Source organism: Musca vetustissima, unplaced genomic scaffold (assembly GCF_032173495.1).
Source record: "Musca vetustissima isolate MV318-11 ecotype Yass unplaced genomic scaffold, APGP_CSIRO_Mvet_v1 utg57006, whole genome shotgun sequence".
NCBI classification, from domain to species: Eukaryota; Metazoa; Arthropoda; class Insecta; order Diptera; family Muscidae; genus Musca; species Musca vetustissima.
In genome coordinates this window covers 55,227-73,481 of record NW_026881377.1, presented here as the reverse complement: position 1 = coordinate 73,481, position 18,255 = coordinate 55,227, and the positions used below count along the sequence as shown (strand labels likewise).

General features: G+C 32.4%; 1 protein-coding gene across 1 annotated transcript in view; it reads right to left on the bottom strand.

Annotated features, from left to right (window-relative positions):
- The window catches only part of LOC133327334 (MICAL-like protein 1), a 109,467-nt gene that overhangs the window by 55,483 nt on the left and 35,729 nt on the right, over positions 1 to 18,255 (bottom strand). The window contains exon 3 of the mRNA XM_061535897.1: positions 3,708 to 3,790. Within this exon, the coding sequence (XP_061391881.1) occupies positions 3,708 to 3,790 (83 nt within the window). The remainder of the gene's footprint in view (positions 1 to 3,707; positions 3,791 to 18,255) is intronic.

The window sequence follows — 18,255 nt, the reverse complement described above, 5'->3', positions numbered from 1 at the left end:
CCGTTAGCAGTTTTTTTATTTTTATTGTCCCTATCCAAATGAATTGCAATTGTGCTTGGTCGTTTTGGGGGAGCTTTCTTTAAAAATTAGTTTGGTTTGCTAGATAGAAATCTCAAAAAGTTTCCTGTTGAGATTTTTATGACTATCATAATCGGAATACAAGACACGAAATATGCCATAAATAATTAATATCCCGAATATTTCTTCTTTGTTGTTATGTTTTGAATGAATACGCGATAAAAAAATAAAATTAAATTCTGGTATTAATTAAATTTCATTAAATATATTTTCATATCATTTAGAGGCCTTCTAGATGCAGAATATGATTTCTGGAGAAAGGAGACATATTTAGCACATTTTATGAAAAAAGACAATAATTTCTACTGTAATGAAGGTCCTATGCTCTTAGAGGTCTTCTAAAGGTAGAAGATTTATTAGAGGACCTTCTATAGATATTTCATAATATGATCATTGGAGATCATTCTATAAACAGATGTCCTTGTAACGGTGTTATACATCTCGACTTTTAGGTATATTATATTGAAAGATCACCCCTAAGATCTTCTGTAGGCAAAATACGACCTAGAGATATTTTTCTAGAGGCCTTCTATAGACAGATATGTTCATGCCATTAAGAGAGTACATTTTTTGAAGACACGTGACGAATTCTGCTTTAATAGAAGTCCTATAGAGGTCTTCAAATGCAAGAAGATTTTCAAGAGCACTCTCTACAGGTATTCCATTGTCAGATCTTTGGAGGTCAAATAGTAATTGTAATGATCTTCTATAGATCGACATCCAGAGGTATTCCATTGATAAATGATTCCAGTGATCTTCTATAGACAGAATACCATCTGGAGATTTTCTATAGAGAAAATATATTGTAGGGGTCTTCTATAGAGATATTTTTTTACAAGAAATTCTGGAGGTATTATATGGATAGAGCACTAATAAAAGTGTTATAAAGATAGAGCACTAATAAAAGTGTTATATTCGAGAGGACTTTAAATCGTCATAATCATTTTATCACAAGTAATTTTAATTTTTTCTATAGACCGAAGTCCTTTAGTAGACGACCTACAGATTAAAGATCGCACATAAAATTTCCCGAGGCCCTTTTTTAGCAGATGTCTTCCAGCTTATGGGGAAAGGTCTTCAGACCTGATACCGGATAGCTATCGGAGATCTTCTATAAATATATTCTTTTGACGAAAACCCTTCTGGAGGTACTATATGGACAAAACATATATCTTAAAAAGATATACTACCTTCGGAGGATTTCAAAATACCGAAATCTTTCTAAAGTTCCGATTTGTGGACAGAAGTCCTTTAAGATTTTTTCTATAAAACAAAGCCCTTTAGTAGAAGTCCTACTGATTAAAGATCGGGACTTAAAACTTCCAGAAGACTTTTATATAGGGGTTTTCCATCTTATGGGGAAAGGTCTTCAGATCTGAGTAATGATACCTATCAAAGATTACATTAGAGGTCTTCTAAAAGAATGACTTTAGGAGTTTTATGTCTTGATCTTAGGTATGTAGAAAATTTAAAAGACACTTCTGACAATAGAAAACATCTTAAGGGACTATGCCTATAGATGATTTGTAGAAATTTCCTGATATGTAGTATTCCGGTCTCAGGTTTGAAGACCTTATTGGCCCAAGTCCTTTAGTAGAAGACCTACTGACTGAAGATCAGGACATAAAATGCCTTTTAAGAAGACATACCTAAGACAGGATACCTATCGGACGCCGTCTATAGAGACCTTTCTTTGACTGAAACAATTCTAGATGTCTTCTATAGACATAACACGTACATAAGTCTAATAAAAATAGACTAGCTCCGAAATAATTTCGAACTACCGAAATTTTTATACTGATCTTCAGTGGACAGAAAATTCTTCTAGACAGAATATATCCAAAAATTTTCTATGGGCAGAATATCTCAACGTCTTCTAGAAAGACGACATCATGAGATCGTCTTTTTAAAGAACGTCCAGATGTTGGCTATAGAAAGAGGACCTCTACAAACCGTATACCTTCTAAAAATAGTTCCTAAGGTATTTTATAAGGATGTCTATATAATTAGAGAGCACTTATATCTGCCTAAGATATATTTCAATGTTCTTTTCGCAGGAGTATTGTCTAGTGGAATAAAGGACAAACTTCTTCGGACCGAAGACCTTCTACAATAAGCCCTCCTGGTAATGATTTCTTAGAATATATATTTTCCATAGAACACCTCGTTTCTATAGAAAAATACTTTCTAAGACCTTATATATAACGATGTGGAAGAAGAAGACAGAATACCTAATAGAGGTCTTTTAAGGAAAGGCGACTTTCTTCATAGAAAAATAACTACTGTGGTCAGCTACAGAAATAATTTCAGAGGTCTTTTATAAACGGTGGACTTTCTTGATGTATTCTATGTATAAGCTTCCTGCTGAGGAAGTCTATAACATTAGAGAGAACTTATATGACCGGGACATAATTGGATCATTTTATTTTATTGACCTTTCAGAGGACTGCAGTTCCGAAGACCTTCTAGAGGTCTTTGCGAACTTTCTAAAAGTCATCTGTACACAGAAATCCTTTAAAATATTTTATATTGAGTCTCTAGGTTTTCTACTGACCTAAGATCGCAACACACAATTTCCAGAGACCTTCTATTTAGAAATCTATAGGCCTTTTACCTTATGGAGCAAGGTCTTCAGAGGACCTTCTAAAGCTTCCTATAGAAGTGAAAACTCTAGGGACTGTCTAAGGATATAATATAATATATCGGGGTATTGTTTGGACGGCACTAGTTCTGAGGTATTTGAGAAGACCTCCTGAGGTTTTTTATAGAGATTATTCCTCCTGAGGTCTTTTATAGAGCTTATTCCTCCTCAGATTTTCTATAGAGACGAGACCTTGAGATGAGACCAACAGAGGTTCCAGAGAAAGAAAATCTATAAATTGAAAATATGGAAGAAGGTGAGGCGTGAAAACTCTATGGACCGTCTAAGGATATAATATAATATATCGGGGTGTTGTTTGGACGGCACAAGTTCTGAGGTATTTGAGAAGACCTCCTGAGGTCTTTTATAGAGATTTATATAGAGACGAGACCTTATGGGGAGAGATGAGACGAAAAGAGCTTCCAGAGAAAGAAAATCTATAAATTGAAAATATGGAAGAAGATGAGGCGCGCATTTTTTTAAATTTTTTTAGCAGCCAATAGAAGCGTAGATTTTTTAAAAAATATTTTTAGTGGTGCCAATAAAGGCATCGATATTTTAAATATTATTTTTAAGGGTTCAAAAAAAAATCGATGGATTAAAGTTTCGGAGTCTGTAGTTGAGGATTTTTTAATAAATAAAAAATTAAGTCGGCAATAAAATGTTGTCATAGTTATGAATAGAGCCAACACAAAAATGTCGACTATGAACATACAAATTTGGTAAAAATTACAATGTAAGTTCCAAATACATTATTATTTTATAATATTATGAATTTTTTTTAAAAATTAAAAAAAAACATATACAAATGACCATCACCTCGATAATGAACATATTAAATAAATTATGAATTTGTTGTGAATTATAAATTCTTTTTACAATGCGATGTAACAAACATACAATTGTTTATGTATTAAAAGGGGGATGAAGTATATTACAACAAATATACAAAACAAATTATAATAAAAAATAAACAAGTGCAACTTACCTTAGGTGGTGGTCCAGAGGGTTTTGAGATTTGTGTCTTTTCGGTGGCAGATGATGAGGGACGCTTCAGACGATTGTGGGCAGCTAAAATGACAAAAAATATTACAAACAGATAATTAATACCTCATCATAAACATACATTTTACTATTACATACAAAGAAAGTTTATTTGTTGTAAAAAAATAAAAGTAATAAAGAAAAAAGTGGAGAGAGAAATCAATAAAACAATAGAGTGACAATTGCATTTTCACTTTCAACCATAAAAAGCGAAGCGCACATATAAACATACATTCAGACTCAAACAAACAAAGAAAGAAAAGAGAAGAAAAAAATTAAAGTTCATTAACAAGAAATGAGATAAACACAAAAGTGATTTTTAAAGACTTTGCCGCGGAACAATAAACGGATATACGTGATTTAGTTATTAAAGAATTGTGTATTGAAAAAATAGAAAAAAACATATGATTTCAAACATAATAAGATTTCTCAATCGTATTATGTGTAACAAAAAAAAAAGAAATTAAATATAAAAAAAAAAAAATACTAAACATATGGTCACGACAAGCCATATCTAAAATAATTAAATTTGTTTCTTATACTATTTTTTGCTTAATTATTATTTTCATGATTTTATTTATTTTCACTATCTATCTAACCATCAAGAAACAAACAACCAGACCAAAATTTCAATCAGTTTTGGTGGTGATGGCAAAGCCTAGCTTAACACAGATATGGGTGAAATACAAAATGTTGGGCTTCAATGTTTTTTTCATTTGTTGTCGAACGAACACGCACCATCTGTTCGACGGTGGCGACCATACAAAATCAATTAGTGATACGTAAAGTTATAAAGAAATGATAATAAAAATAAAAAAATCTAGTAACAAAAATTATGAATGAATGAAAAAGAAATTTTTAAAAATGATCATCTAAACCCCTCCCACAATTTGATTTTGGGGTGACAGTGGGACATAAGTATTTATACCCAGCACCACACTGTGGTACAGGGTATTATGTCTTTGTGCATATGTTTGTAACAGACAAAAGGAAACGAGATAGACACAGGGTTCCTTTTGAGAATATGCATAGAATCAATTTCTAAGTCGATTTATAGATGTCCATCCGTCCGTCTGTCTGTCCATGTTAGATATAGCTCCCATATATATTTTCGTCCGGTTTAAGGTAAATGTTGCACCAAAGGCCCTCAAATATATTTCGATTTGCACGAAATTTGGCACATCATACTGAATTGAGTGTAGAATAATGTGTGCTAAGTTTTGTGAAAATCGGTTCAGATTTAGATATAGCTCCCTTATATATTTTCATCCGATTTAAGGTAAATGGTGCACCAAAGTCCCTAAATATCTTTGGAAATTTGGCACAGCGTACTGCATTAAGCCTCGAATGAAGTGTGCTAAGTGAAAATCGGTTCAAATGTAGATATAGCTTCCATATATATTTTCGTCCGATTTAAGGTAAATGTTGCACCAAAGGCCCTCAAATATCTTCCGATTTGCACGAAATTTGGCACAGCATACTGAATTGAGCCTAGAAAGATGTGTGCTAAGTTTCGTGAAAATCGGTTCTGGTTTATATATAGCTCCCATATATATTTTCGTCCGATTTAAGGTAAATGGTGCACCAAAGACTCAATATATTCTTCGATTTGCACGAAATTTGGCATATCGTACTGAATTGAGCCTAGAATGTTGTGTACTATGTTTCGTGGAAATCGGTTCCGATTTAGATATAGCTCCCATATATATTTTCGTCCGATTTAATGTAAATGGTGCACCAAAGTCCCTAAATATCTTTCGATTTGCACGAAATTTGGCACAGAGTACTGCACTAAGCCAATAATGATGTGTGCTAAGTTTCGTGAAAATCGGTTCAGATTTATATATAGCTCCCATATATATTTTCGTCCGATTTAAGGTAAATGTTGCAACAAAGGCCTTCAAATATCTTTCGATTTGCACGAAATTTGGCACAGAGTACTGAATTAAGCCGATAATGATGTGTGCTAAGTTTCGTGAAAATCGGTTCAGATTTAGATATAGCACCCATATATATTTTTGTCCGATTTAATGTATATGATGCACCAAAGACCCCATATATTCTTCGATTTGCACGAAATTTGGCAGATGCAGCCACAGCTTCCATATGTATTTCGAACGGGTGTCTGATTGAAATTAAATTTTTAACATTGTGGCGTACCGAATAGCTTGTATAAATTTTGCTATAAATCGTTTTCCATAAATTTGTCCCATGGTATGGAGACGAGGGAATACAATGGCATACAATGGTAAGAATACATATGTACTATAATGATACCCAACGTGGTGAAGGGTATCATATAGTCGGCCCAGTCCGACTTTACCATTTTCCTTACTGGTTTAAAAATTATTTTTGGGCTGCCAATAAAAGCTTGCCAAATAAAGCGTGTTTAAAAAGTTTCTTAATTATTTTTTATCTAAAAAATCCGAAAAAAACCCACTGTGCATATTGTGATGTACTATGTATATCACGATCATATCAATATCATTGAATACCATCTAAAATATCTCTTCAAAGTAACCGATGAATGAATGACATAGTGGTGCGGTTGTAAGTATTCCCCCATTCCCAAACTAGCAAAGACAGACAACAGTGGCAGGCAAGCAGACACAACTGTCGGGCCATTGATATTTAACAAAACCAACAACACGTACGCACAAACATATATCAAAGAAGAAGACAAAGAAAAAAAGTAGCTTAACCTATAATTTCACATCTTCACACACACACTCGCACACACATTTGATTATTATTAATTTCACTTTAATTGAATTTATTTTTTAAGTCTACAAGGCAAGCCAAGTCGGTAACAACAACAATTTAATTTGGCAGCGGAAAATGAATGACCACCAATTCCACAAAGTAAACAACACACAAGACGTGGCGACAAAGCCACTTAAAGAAACAAACAGAAAAAAACACTGAAACTTTGTTGCTTTGGTTCAGCAGTGTCAGAAGAGCAAGATGATATAGGTAATTTTGTTGTAACGATTAGAGAGGTTGTTATGTTATTAAAAATAAATTAATAATATAATAACAAAAATAAAATGAAAATAAAATAAAAAAAAACAACAACAAATAGAGATATCTTCACATCCGTACATATTGTGTTATTTTGTGAAGAGGAATGACTGTCAGACTGATGGCCAGCAATTTATGACACGAGACTTAAATCTTACACAGGTTGAAGGGAAAACAACATATCATCATTTTGATTTTTTGTGTAAATTTGTTTGTAAACCTTTTTTGTTTTATTGGTTAAGCCTACAAACATAATTTGCATATAAATTTAAATATCAATCAAATGGAATTGATATAGTGGGAATGAACAAAAAACGAGTAGAAGATGATGGAAATTAGGAATCTTTTGTGATTAGCCTTCAAACAAGACAGGGCAATTAAATACCCACATGTCGATGAAAGGGTGTTTGTAACAAACAAGCATCATTAATCAAACGTTTTTATGGGATTTTATTTCCACTTGCTTGGAGGTTAGACAATTATCTATATTTTGTAAAACAGTCACTATTTTTGAAAAGGTCTCATTTTTCAATGTGCACCTGTCATCATTTACATAGGTCAAATGGGTCAAACAAAGTTTCAAAGGGCTTTTAATTTTCAAATTTAATATTTTTACACATTTTTTTACAATAACAGCAAAATCAACTATGAATCGTCTTCGATATACTAGTGAGAGATAAATAATTAAGAAATATAGACCAAAAGACTTAAGCAACACACTGTTATAATTTAAGTAGAGTAGTAATTCTCAGTTCCAAGTGACTTCATTAAAACAAAAAAAAGTAACCATAAAATGGTGAGAGAGAAACATACATTACAAGAATAAATAATAGGGGCATATCAAATCAAAAGATTTAAGAAACATACATGATGAGAAGATCAGTATGGTGTAAAACAGAGAGAGAGAGAGAGAGAGCTTATTGTGGCATGCAAAATATAATCGCATAAAATTGACACTAAATCAGTGATGCTCATTGAGAGATTTATAAACCAAAAGACTTCCCGCCTATGCAAAATAACAGAAAATCTAAATTGAGAGAGAATACGTGTGGTATGGTTTCACGAAAACGTAAACGAGAGATTATTCAATTGGACAATTAAAAGACTTAAGAAATAAACACGAATAAAATGGAGTCAAACGAAGAGTGTTCAAATTCAGAGATATACAATTAATATAAAATGCAGAGAGAGAGAGAGAGAAATTTTTACGATATATAAATGACTTAAGAAACAAACTCAACTAAGGACTTTATTAGTGTTCAATGCAGTAGCAATTTAATAATTCCAATCAAAAGACTTAGGAAACAAACTTTAAAAAATCTCTCGATATTTCAAAGAGAAAAAATCTGTGATTTTTTAACAAAAGAGTTAGGAAACAAACTTGTATAAAATCACTTATAATATGAAGTAAAATAAAAAATACGATTTTCAGAAATACAAACAGAAAGTCCTATGTGACAAAACTGGGGTACGAACTTCAACATAGCGAAATTTAAGGGGGACATTAGTGTGAGGGCTATGTTGTATAATTTTTAGAAATAATTCATATATTCAATGGGAATCCGACTCCAAATTAGAGCAACTTCGATGAAAAAATTCGATTAAAAAACTCAATAACGCAGGCATCGACTGATATCGAAAATTGTCCATAAATAGGGGAGAGGGGGGCACCTTAGAACGTGGGGCACCTTTGAACAGCGTCCATAAAATCTTGGTTTAATATTTTTCCGACCCGCAACCACATTTTTGTATATGGCAATCTTGTTCTCTATATGCGTAAACCACTTTGGCTTTCAGTTGTCGAAAAATTGTGCATGGGTGACCATGTTTTCTGAAAATTTATTGTAAATTTTATTCATACTGTTGATAGTTTCTTTCTACAAACAAAAGTTTTGCATTCCAACAATCATTTCAAACATAACTAATGTAATTTCTTTCATATATATTTATTACAAAAAAGTTATTTTAAATTTTTAAAATGCCATAGGATGGCGGAAATAAATTTGAAGATGCCCATTAATATTGTAAGTAAAAAAAGGAGTTTTTAACTTTAGGCTTCGATTTATCAAAATTTCAAATGGGCTAATAAGATTACGAATTAACTGTATTTTTCACCATATTAATTTTTGTTTTTAAGTCATTTTATGTTTTGATCTTTTTTTTTAATTTTGAACATTTTTTATATATTTTTTAATGAATTCATGCATTTCTGTTGTATAAAAATACATAATATTTGAAAAAAAATTTTTACTGTAAAAAACCATTTCGTTCAAAAATGGTATGATTGATTACAATAGGCCCCCCTGGGTCATCAACGCAGTTTTGAACACTTTGAGTTCGTCCATTAAAACAGTAATAAAATATATTTATAAAGCTTATAATATGTCATATGTATATTCATTTTAAAGGTTACATATGTACCTATTAGTTAAAATTTATAAAAAAACCAAAAATTATAAAATAAAAAATTGTATAAGGCTTGAAAGCAAAAAGTGTTCAAAGGTGCCCCCCTCTCCCCTATATTTTTGTGATGCTCAACGATTTTATTTTTTTGCAAAGTGTTTCAAGGAATTGCCATTGTCTTAAACCTTCGAAATATGGAGACTGTTTACATAGGAATGTATACTTCCAAAACTATTTCTTCCATATGATACCCTACACAACTTCCACTAAAATCTAACTTTGTGGGGTTCTATATTATAAGCTTGGGCAAAATTTATCGATATTTTCACCCTCTTGACCGACTAGTGGTCAACAAATAATACTAACATTCAGTACTATACAGCCCTTCTAATTACTTGTCCAGATTCCTTCACCATTGGCTGTGCTGGGATGTTCGGCTTTCAATTGTGGCCTATAGATCGACTCGAAAACACAAAAAAAAAAATAAGTTTTCGGTCCACTTCATCCTAAAATGATTATCTGATCATCACCGAAAATTATAGTCGTTGTCCTTAACCACAACTGGAACCTCATGAAACATTTAAAAGCGATCAGCGTGTGTAAATATTTAAGTGTAACTCCACATCCGAATACATACGACAATATAATTGGTACCAATTTAAAGGTCAACCACTGCTCTTGGATATTATATCAACTTCTCGGGTCTACGTCCTTTAAGAGTAAACATATACGCCATCGAATACAAATTTTGCCATTTTTCACACAAAAGTCACGGTCCATTTGGACCGCTAAATATTGACCGATCTTTATCAAAACATGCACGCTTATGCTTTAGCCCTATCCCCTTCTCTATGTAAAAATTCGATGTTTGGACCCAGAAAATCAGACAAAAATAAAGTTTTTGGTCCATTTCATTTCCTTAATATTAACCGATCTTTACCAAAAACAATAGGGGTCTTCATTGGGCCGAACCCATCCTACATGCAAAATTTCGTGAAGATTGGTCTATAACTGTGGCCTGTATCGTGTTTACAAATTATAATGTACAGACGGACGGACCGACACACATGTCTAGATCGACTCAGCTAGTCGAGATATGACGATCGGTATACTTAAAGGTGGGATATTTACTAGATTTCCGTTCCTGAACTTTACAAATTTTTTTGTACTCTGAGAGCGGTTTTGAAATGTTTCCCTTTTACTAGCTTTACTATTAAAAAGTACTGAAACAGACCAATAGTTGTGCAGGGTACAATTAATTTAATTGATTTGTTAATTATTTTATGTATTATGGAAGGTTAAAATTTAAAATAATTTATTTTTCAAAATAATTCCATGTTTTTTCTGCGCCATTTCTATAAATCATTTATTTTATGATCCCGACCAATTTGAAACATTCTTAAAGGTTTTCAGTTTTTAATCGAATTATACACATTGGCATATATTATTAAACCCAATTTAAAACAATTCTTTATTAGCAAAGTTTAATAATTTTAGTTTTTCCAATGTTTTACGACAGATTTGCTTCTTTCCCATAAAAATCATTTAATTCAATTATTCCAATTTTTTTATTACCCAATTTTCTAAACAAATCAATCAACACACATTTTGCCCTAATTTCCAATTTCTAATACAAATTCATAGATTTTTTGAGTCGTTTTTAAAACGTTTCTATTTGAATTTTCTCAGAAGAAATAAATGTTTATTATGATTTCTTTTTTATAGATACAACATTTCAGTGTGAGAAAAAAAGTTTAGAAATTTATATAAAAAACTAAAATTCAAAACCACAACCACCACCAAATTACACATAAAACTTTGCCGGTTGATGTATCACAATTACCCGATGGGATAAAACGCACAAACACACACGAATCGAGAAGGAGGGGAGTGGCTGTGAAATGATGTGCGGGCTGACTGGCTATTAACCCATAAATATGCCACACAAGAAAAAAAGTGATATTAAAGAGACAGTCATTTGGTTTAATGGCAAAGAGGGAGGGAAAAGAAAATTGTCACACTTTCTACAAATATGACAAACAATAATATCATCGATACGAATAATGGCATCATCAACGATGATGGGGACAAGAAAAATCCCAAATGACTTTATTGACAATGATGAAGTTAATTGTTTATTTTTTATAATTTTTTATAGATGCTCAGTTACCCCTATAAAATATTAAAGTATTAGAAATAGACGAGACATGCAACATGTGGGTTGTTCCATAATGAAAAAAAATTTTGAAATCTGTAAAGAATAGGGGAACGAACTATAAGTTGGGGCTCAATGATCCCTGATGATCCATAAATAAATTTGATTATAAGAGAACCGATGATTTTCTTGTGAACCCACGATGAGGTTACTAAACAATTGTCAAGTTTGAAAACCACTGGTGAAGAACTTGACAACCTGTGGCCTTCCTAAACGAGTTACAACAAAGAATGCCCCACATATTTAATTTCAAACATGCGCTCAAAGCTTACACCAACAAATAAATTTTGAAGTAATTGAGAATCAGAGAAAACAACTTCTCCCTTTGTTTTTTTTTTTCTTAAACATACAATTTTTACCCTACTTATAAAAATGGGCCATATGTTTTTTATGTTTGTTTGATATGATTGTCTGAACAGAACAGATATACACTTAAGTTTGAAGTGCATTAGTATCGGAATGCCATGGAATGAAATAAATGAAATGTTTTGTTTTTCATGTGAAATTTGCTGGTAAGAGTGATGACAACAATTACCCACAAATATCATGAACTTCAATTGTGTATGAACAAAAACTTGGGACACAATTGATGGTCATGTTAGTTTGGTGGTGTGGTATGAAGCTGAAGTATTAAATCTCTCTTCATGTGTGGAAAGATATGCCATAAATGCATTTCATAAATAACCAAACAAAACAAAAGAGATTACAACAAAAAAGACAATGACAAAAACAAAAGTAATCCACAAAAACCCCAAAGAAAAATGATACTGCAATTAAGTTTTAAGCGATTTGAGACAAACAGCAAAAACAAAAAAACTGAAAATGATTCAAACATTAATGATCTTGGCCCACAAGAGAGAAAAATGGTTTATGTGGTTGGAAAGCATATTTTCGAACAGTGGGAAGATTGGAAATTATAATAAAATAAATAATAAAAATTGATTTTAAGAAAAAAATCTACTGGACCAAAAATTTTATAAAACATTTTTTCCAGGACCATAACAGGGGTGAATTAAAAAAAAAAATTGAGGACTATATTAGGAGTGAATTTTATAAAAAAAACTTTTGTAAGGACTATATTGGGTATGGATTTTGAAAAGAATTTTTAAAGGCCAAGACAATGCGTGGATTTTTTTAAAGAATATTTTTTCAAGGGCCAACACAAGGCGTGGATTTTTTTAAAGAATATTTTTTCAAGGGCCAACAAAAGGCATGGATTTTTTAAAGAATATTTTTTCAAGGGCCAACACAAGGCGTGAATTTTTTTAAAGAATATTTTTTTAAGGGCCAACACAAGGCGTGGATTTTTTAAAGAATATTTTTTGAAGGGCCAACACAAGGTGTGAATTTTTTTAAAGAATATTTTTTCAAGGGCCAACACATGGCGTGGATTTTTAAAAGAATATTTTTTCAAGGGTAAACACAAGGCGTGGATTTTTTAAAGAATATTTTTTCCAGGGCCAACACAAGGCGTGGATTTTTTTAAAGAATATTTTTTCAAGGGCCAACACAAGGTGTGGATTTTTTTAAAGAATATTTTTTGAAGGGCCAACACAAGGCGTGGATTTTTTTAAAGAATATTTTTTCAAGGGCCAACACAAGGCGTGGATTTTTTTAAAGAATATTTTTTCAAGGGCCAACACAAGGCGTGGATTTTTTTAAAGAATATTTTTTCAAGGGCCAACACAAGGCGTGGATTTTTTAAAGAATATTTTTTCAAGGGCCAACACAAGGCGTGGATTTTTTAAAGAATATTTTTTCAAGGGCCAACACAAGGCGTGGATTTTTTAAAGAATATTTTTTCAAGGGCCAACACAAGGCGTGGATTTTTTTAAAGAATATTTTTTCAAGGGCCAACACAAGGCGTGGATTTTTTTAAAGAATATTTTTTCAAGGGCCAACACAAGGCGTGGATTTTTATACCCTTCACCACACTGTGGTACAGGGTATTATGTCTTTGTGCATATGTTTGTAACAGGCAAACGGAACCGAAGTAGATCCATGGTTCCTTTTGAGAATATGCATAGAATCACTTTCTGAGTCAATTTACGCATGTCCGTCCATGTATTTTTGTGAACAAAGTACAGGTCGCATTTGCGATCCGATTTGGATGAAATTTGGCACAAGTCACTTATTTGTCCCAAGGACGAATCATATTGAAATTGGATGAAATCGGTTTAGATTTAGATGTAGCTCCGATATATAGTTTCGTCCGATTTCATGTAAATGATGCACCAAACTCCCAACATTTGTCCGATTGGGACAAAATTTTGAACAGCGCACTGAATCAGGTCCATACTTATGTATGCGAAGTTTTGTTGGATTCGGTTAGATGTAGTTCCCATATATAGTTTTGTCTGATTTTATGTGAATGATGCACCAAACTCACAATATTTGTTCGATTGGAACAACATTTTACACAGAGTACTGAATTAGGTCCAGAATGATGTCTGCGAAGTTTTGTTAAAATCCGTTCAGATTTAGATATAGCTCTCATATATAGTTTCGTCTGATTTTATGTGAATGATGCACCAAACTCCCAATATTTGTCCGATTGGGACAGAATTTTGCACAGAGTACTGAATTATGTCCAAACTGATGTCTGCGAAGTTTTGTTAAAATCGGGTCAGATTTAAATATATCTCCCCTATATAGTTTCGTCCTATTTTTTGTGAATGATACACCAAACGTCCAATATTAGTCCGATTGGTAAACAATTTTACACAGAGTACTGAATTAGGTCCAGACTGATGTCTGTGAAGTTATGTTAAAACCGGGTCAGTTTTAAATATATCTCCCCTATATAGTTTCGTCCGATTTGTTTGTGAATGATACACCAAAGTCCCAATATTTGTCCGATTGGGACAGAATTTTGCACAGAGTACTGAATTAGGTCCAGACTGATGTCTGCGAAGTTTTGTTAAAATCTGGTCAGATTTAAATATAGCTCCCCTATATAGTTTCGTCCGATTTTTTGTGAATGATGCGCCAAACTCTCAATATTTGTCCGATTGAGACAAAATTTTGCACAGAGTACTGAATTAGGTCCAGATTGATGTCTGCAAAATTTTTGTTAAAATCGGTTCAGATTTCGGTATAGCTCCCATATATAGTTTCGTCCATTATTTTTTTTTTTTGAATGATACACCAAACTCTCAATATTTGTCCGATTGGGACAGAATTTTGCATAGGGAATGCAATCGAGGAAAAAATGATGTGTGCTAAGGTTTGTTGAAATCGGTTCAGATTTTGAAAGAGGTCTTCTATATATTTCCGTTCTACTTTATGTAAATGGTACACCGAAGGGCCTATGTTTGTTCGAATTACACGAAATTTGGCAGAGGGTCTTAAATTCTATATACAGTGATAACAAAAAAACAAATGGTGTATGCAGCGGTTGTTCAATTAGGTCCATGTGGGTATATATAGCTCCCATACATAATTTTGCTCGATTTCATACAAATGGAACATCAAAGAATTCAAGTCTGTCCGTTTGATTGCAATTGTTCATTGATTTCAGAATGGTATGTGTATGGGGTTTTTTCAATTGGTTCAAATATCTATCTAGATAGCACATTTAATTTCGCCCGATTCCATCTCAATGGTCCCCCAAAGATTCAATGTCTGTTCTACCACAGGATATTGTAGATATTAACATCTCTTGTATGTACCCAAAGTGGTGAAGGGTATCATATATTCGGCCCCGTCCGACTTTTGAACTTTCCTTACCGGTTTTAAGAATATTCTTTCAATTGCTATATTAGGCGTGGGGGTTTTAAAGAATATTTTTTCAAAATTTATTTTTTTATAATTTTTGTCCATTCCATCCCACTGTGCCCATCTGCCAGCCTCTTCAAATTAACATAACTAAATTCAAACGGAGTGCGGAGGAGACAAGGGTACATATATGACATGTAATTTATTTTGTTCATAAATGAAACAAAAACAACTATAATAATAAAAATGACCTACAATTTGTTGTTGTCGTTATTGTCTCTTTTCCACATTTTTTAAATGTGAGAAATGAGACATTTCTCTCGATGATATATGAAAGTGCTATTAAACATTTAAGAGTGGTGTTGACATGTATTACAAGAGATTTCAATTAATTATGGATATCATTTCCATTGATGATGGTTATGGCCAAATGGATGATGAAGATGATGACAACAACAACGATATTGATATCCAGGGAGATGGTGGGGAACCTCGATTAAAACTGAAATGAAAACAGCAAATAATAGTAAAACAATTTTTTTGATTCCCTTTTGATTCATGACATTCGGTTTGAATGCAGCCGAGATGCAAAAAAATTATAGGAAAAAATATTTCGAATCTGGAATGGATTTTAATTATCCCAACCTAAATTTTCATCTTTGGCTCTGTGAATTTTACCCCATAGCCATATTTAATAAAACTGGAAACTAAATTGAAAATTATATTTATCCTTGAATTGTAGAGATATTCCCACAGTCTGTTTTTCATTTCATCGATTTTTTTTATTGAAGAATTTAATTCAGCCAATCTTCACTAATGGAGCTTCATTCACTTATCCTGCAATATGTCAATTTACTCTATATTCCTTCCTAGCCATCTATGGACAGCAAGTAACAACATAGCTAGCTATTATCATCCATCCATCATCTCACAGGAAATTCATAATTGTACTTATTTTGTACAAATGATGATGATGATTCATAAGACAAAAAAAAAACAGACAAGCAAATAATAAAAAACAATAAAAAGTGCGAATAAAACAATAAGACAGACAACAACAACTGCAAAAAAATCCACAGCGAAAAAGTTCCCATCATTTTCAAGAACACCATCATCACCAGGCCATGGAAACAGATATCGACCCCAGGAAAAAATAATACACCAAGCAATTGAGAGGTTCGTCGGCTTCATGGAAAAAAGGGGGAATAAAACCCTAAAGTCAAAGGGTTCAAAGTTAAGTGTGTGGTGTATGCTAGCGGTCTATGGCGGTTAAGGTAAATGAAAGCGGCCAAGAAATAAAAAAAACAACATTATTCAACACGCAATAGTAATAAAGTTGGAATTAAATTATATTTGCTTGGCCAGTAAAAACACCATCAAGGGTAAGGGAGATATTTACAAGCCATGAATAAAGAATTTAAATGTCAAATCAACCTTCTATGTCAAATGTAAATATTTAAGATTTATTTCATAAAAAAATTTAAAATTTTATGACATTTTGTTTTTTTGTTCAGAAGATCATAAACATTTTTTGGGTTTAAAATTTAAAAATTTTATTTACATTTTCAAATTTTTATTTTTAGGGTGTGGCTGCTACGTGAAGTTTATTTTTTATGTGACTGTGATTTCGAAAAATTATAAACTCCTCGGTTCTTAAATAAACAAATACATAAATTTTTAGCATTCAAGGAGATTTGTAATTATTGATAAGCAAACAAACCGAAATCAAATAACTCCAAACAAATGGAAAATAAAACGAAAATAAAATAAACTTGGCATACAAATAAACAACGTGAGGAGTTGAGTATAGGCAATATTAAATTAAAGTTCAGTAACTTTTCACAAAGATATTTGATATTGATTGAAAAGAAGAAAAAGGCTTCGTAAAAATGCGAATATTCTCTAAACAAAGCTGGTACATTTTTATAACAAAAAACTTTTATAGGGAAAATATATTTAATAGAAATAAAATACTCGGATAAAAAATAAAATATTCGGAAAATATAATTTATACGAATAAATTATAAAATAATTTAAAGAATATGTTTACAAGGTCTAAAGAATATTTTTCAAAGTCTATAATAGGCGATGATTTTGAAAGAATACTTTTTTAAGGTTTATAATAGGCGTGGATGATGTAAAGAATCCTTTTTTAAGGTCTATAATAAGCGTGGATGTTGTAAAGAATATTTTTCAAGGGTCATAAGCGTCATACATAGCTTCGACTTCTTAAAGAATATGTTATTCAAAGACTACCAAAAGTGTGGATTTTTTAGGGAATATTTTTTTAGGCGTGAATTTTTAGAAATTATTTTTTTTATAGTATAAGCAACAAATTTTTGTTCAATTAATTTGTATACCCTACACAACTATGTTGTCAGGGTATTATAGCTTTGTACAGCCCCAAAAGTTTGTAACGCCGCGAAATATTGGTCCTAGACCCACCTTTAAGTATACCGATCGTCATATCTCGACTAGCTGAGTCGATCTAGATATGTGTGTCCGTCCGTCTGTCAATTATAATTTGTAAACACGATACAGGTCACAGTTATGGACCAATTTTCACGAAATTTTGGATGTAGGATGGGTTCTAGCCAATGAAGACCCCTATTGGGAAAGATCGGTTAATATTTAGGGGATGAAATGGACAAAATACTAAATTTTTGTCGGTTTTTCTGGTCGCTCCAGAGGCCGCAACAATGGTCCGAACATCGTGAAATTTTGCATGGAGAAGCGGATCGGGCCAGAGAATAACCATGCCTGTTTGGAGAAAGATCGGTCAATATTTAGCGGGTCAAATGGACCCTGACTTTTGTGTGAAAGTTGATATTATATCCAAGAGGAGTGGTTGACCTTTAAATTAAGACCAATTATATTGTTGTAGGTGCTCGGATGTGGGAGTTACACCTAAATATTTACAGGTATCTCCGTATTCGTATATTATTTAGTAACCCAGTATCACTCTGGAGAGCGGAACTATAGCGCTGATCGCTTTGAAATATTCCATGAGGTTCCAGTTGTGGTCAAGGACAACGCCTATAATTTTCGGTGATGATCACATAATAATTTTGGAATGAAGTGGACCGAAAACTTAATTTTTTGTGTTATTTTCGGGTCGCTCTATAGACCTCAAATG